The 3,933-nt window shown below is 40.1% G+C and overlaps 1 protein-coding gene across 1 annotated transcript; it reads left to right on the top strand.

Annotated features, from left to right (window-relative positions):
- Window positions 1-1,343: 1,343 nt before the first annotated feature.
- On the top strand, window positions 1,344-3,542 carry opn1sw2 (opsin 1 (cone pigments), short-wave-sensitive 2; the record flags this gene model as incomplete). The annotated part of the gene is made up of 5 exons (XM_084172932.1): window positions 1,344-1,725; window positions 2,022-2,190; window positions 2,367-2,532; window positions 2,991-3,230; window positions 3,444-3,542. The coding sequence occupies 5 exons, from the start codon at window positions 1,344-1,346 to the stop codon at window positions 3,540-3,542; spliced, it is 1,056 nt and encodes a 351-aa protein (XP_084029058.1).
- Between the last annotated feature and the right edge of the window lie 391 nt (window positions 3,543-3,933).

Genomic DNA, 3,933 nt, shown 5'->3' with positions numbered 1-3,933 from the left:
CCAGTGGGGTTGCCTAGCAACACATGCCTTGGCACGGAGGCAACTTCAGTATAGTGCAACAAATTCCCATTTTTGTATTCGTCCAAAATGGATCGGGCCGGCCAATGTTTTTTGTACTTGTGGCTGGATCATATGTTAGGGCCTGTATTCCTCAAACTTGTTATCGATGAGAATTACTCCTAAGTGGCAAGGTTTTTGGACAATTCTCAGAATCATGAAATTTCATATCAATCTGAATTCATAATGGAATAATGCCTGAGCGTAAGAGGAGTTATATACAGTATATGCCTGTTTTTTGAGTGCTCCAACACCTGTTTACCATGAGTCCTTTTCCTTGTTAAGCCCTATCATTAGAGTCCTGTCATTGTTGTTAAGCAGCCCTCCTACTTCTTTTGCTCGCTCAAGCGTGAAGGCCTATACTTGAATTCTACACTGAATATATGCCTCTTGAGCCAAAAAGGTCCCCTAAATGGACAGAAACATTGTCCAGGAATTCATTGGACAGAAAGCCCAAGCACATGAGCAGAAGGTTATATTGCAAACATTAGTTAGCCTAAAACTAAAGATTGATCATACAGTCAACACTCTAGCCAACATTTGAGGTAAACATTAGCAACTACACTTCCAAGTAATTCACAAATGTTTAAAGGTTACAAACAGTCAGGACAGCTGTTGTAAGCTTATTAGATAAACACCAAAGACCTCTGTGTGAACCATTTTTTAATGTTACCCTATTTCAATTGTTTGTGCGATTCAGTCCTCTGTTTCTGAAGAAAGTGCTGATGGCACTGCAGGATAACTCCGTCAAAAGCATTTATGGATAAGTCCCTAAAGACCAAGACATCCAGCACAAAGCCAGAGTTAAACCAGCAGAGCGCGGATTACAAAAGGCTGAAATTCGTACCATTAGCCGGCTTAACAGCATTGGAAAGAAGATTAGCTGGCTGCAGTAACACTGAACTACTATCTATGTAAATGGGATCATCCTTATCATCCAGGTTTTTGTGCACGGAAAGAAGATTACGTTCAGGGACTGTGTCTTATATACATGTGCAGGTGTGTGTGGTTGTATGAGAGGATGTGTGTGTTGAGGAAATTACTTGAAATCCTTCATTTGAGGGTGGGGCACTGTGATATCACTCTTAAGGCCTTATAAAAGTCCACTTAGTTCCCCACCAGGACATGCGATCAACCTTCGAGTTCCTGAGGTAGACACAAGGCAATTAACGCATTTTTAATTACTTTTTCTTCTTTTTATGCAATAGATCTTTGCAGTTATAGGACCTTGGTAGTGGGGAAACAAATTATATAAAAAAAATTGGTTATCAAATAAGTTGAACACAATGAGGTCGAATGCTCGCCCCGTGGAGCTCCAGGAGGGATTCTACATCCCTATCGCGCTGGATACCAACAACATCACATCACTCAGCCCCTTCCTGGTTCCTCAGGACCACCTGGCGGGCAGTGCTATCTTCTATGGCATGTCATTTTTCATGTTCTTCCTATTTGTTGCCGGCACTGCTATCAACGTCCTTACCATTGTGTGTACTATCCAGTTCAAGAAGCTGCGATCCCATCTCAACTACATCCTGGTGAACTTGGCAATTGCTAACCTGCTGGTGTCCATGTTTGGGTCCTCCACCGCCTGCTTGTCCTTCGCTAACAGATACTTTATCTTGGGATCAGTTGCATGCCAGTTTGAGGGATTTGCAGCTACTCTAGGCGGTAAGGAAAATATATAGTTTACAAATACTACAACTATGTGCACAAGTACATCTGAACATCTTTTGTATTGTCTTAATAGACAAGCTTAATATGTACAATTTGAAATTAATGGATTGGTGTTACACATTTCTTTTCATGTAGTAATTTCACATCTATTTTGACAGTTTGTATGCTTCAATCCTTTTGTAAATTGATAATCTGTAGCAGTGCTTTAGCAATTCCTCATAGTAAAAAGGATATTCACATCTCCCTATAAACCATTCATGTATGTGCTTTTATTCTCTGTGTCATTGCAGGTATGGTGAGCTTATGGTCTCTCTCAGTAGTGGCGTTTGAAAGATGGTTGGTTATTTGTAAGCCAATCGGTAACTTTCAATTCAAGAGCACCCATGCAATAATTGGCTGTGCAGTCACTTGGGTGTTTGGGTTGGCTGCCAGTCTTCCCCCTCTGTTTGGCTGGAGTAGGTCAGTGTCATTTATCACTCCTATCTCTCTATCTCTTTCTCTCTCTCTCTGTGTACAGAAATCACATACGCAAGTTCGCACACACAAATAATTTGGGTTTGTACATGTGATACAACAATTGTGCAACACTGTTCCTGGTTTTGAAGGTGAGGACTGTGATCTGTTCTCTTCCCCAGATACATTCCAGAAGGTCTCCAGTGCTCCTGTGGACCAGACTGGTACACCTCAAACAACAAATACAACAATGAGTCCTATGTGATGTTCCTCTTCTTCTTCTGCTTCGGATTCCCATTTAGTGTAATCGTTTTCTGCTACGCCCAGCTGCTCTTCATGATGAAAGCGGTATGTGCAAGTTACACAGAGGAAGAGATCCTTTGAATTAGTTGCTAACATGGGCATTGTTAATCACTGTGTAGTCACATACATTTTTAAAAAACAAGTTTATTGTCATATAGCAGCACATATTTAGTTACAATACAAGGATTAACATAAGATATAATATGGTAATCTAAGTAAAGACAAGTGGAATTAGCTAAATGTATACGAAAAAGCATACATGAAAAAGGGTAAATGGTTCAAAGGAAAGGTAGGAAAATAAACATTTCAAAAACACTAACAACCACCCTAATGAATTACAATCAACCTAGCTACGTTTTAGATTGAGAACATGCTTTCTTCTGATTATTTTGGAATCTATCCATGTCATAGTGATTATTAGTGGAAGCCTTGTGGTGAGACACAGACATCGGTAGGCTGCTCCTACAGCACTGGAATCAGGCCCTCTTTGTCTCCCCGCACAGGCTGCCGCAGCACAGGCAGACTCTGCCTCCACCCAGAAGGCAGAGAAGGAGGTCACCAAGATGGTGGTGGTAATGGTGCTGGGCTTCCTAGTGTGCTGGTTGCCCTACGCCTCCTTTGCCGTCTGGGTTGTACAAAACCGTGGTGCACCCTTTGATCTTCGATTGGCCACCATACCTTCCTGCTTTTCCAAGGCCTCCACAGTCTACAACCCTCTCATCTATGTCTTAATGAATAAGATGGTATGTTTATAGTTTTTAAGTGTCTTGTGGAAGGGTATTCTTTGGATCAATTAACAGGTTGAATAGTTACTTTATTACCATAAATAATTTGTCTTTCTTTATTGTGCCACTCACATATGATTTCATCTGACAATTTTCATCTGAAAATTTTCATATGATCATTTCCCCCCCTCACACCCATCAGTGATTTTTTATCTTCCTCCTCACTTTCAGTTCCGCTCATGCATGATGAATTTGCTGGGATTGAAGTCCGGGGATGATGAGGAAGCATCATCAACATCATCAGTCACTCAAGTGTCTTCTGCTGGTTAAAGAGGGCATCTCTATTTTTATTTTACTTGATGAACTGTTGCTACTGTATGATCATTTGTATATTGTAAATAATATTGAATGTGCACTCAACAGGATGTTTTGTCCTTGAAGGTGTTGTCAAAAATATGTGGTATGATAATCTTATAAGAGTAGCTATAACAATTGAAATGCACTAAAGAGAGATAAGAATAAATGCACACCCCCGCAAATTTTATTTTGCTCATTTATTGGTTTGGGTGTTTGTGTCTCTATGCAAACTTCACTTATAAACACTTGACATAGTGTGCATTATGATGCATTGCTTCAACGTGGTACAAAACAAGACAATAAAACACAAAATGAATATTTTCAATGTTTAAGTGGGTAAATACATTTTGCATAGGTCTATAAG

Source organism: Coregonus lavaretus, assembly GCF_964263955.1.
Source record: "Coregonus lavaretus genome assembly, chromosome: 12".
NCBI classification, from domain to species: domain Eukaryota; kingdom Metazoa; phylum Chordata; class Actinopteri; order Salmoniformes; family Salmonidae; genus Coregonus; species Coregonus lavaretus.
The sequence above is the reverse complement of the archived record's forward strand: the minus strand, read 5'-3'. Positions and strand labels throughout refer to the sequence as shown.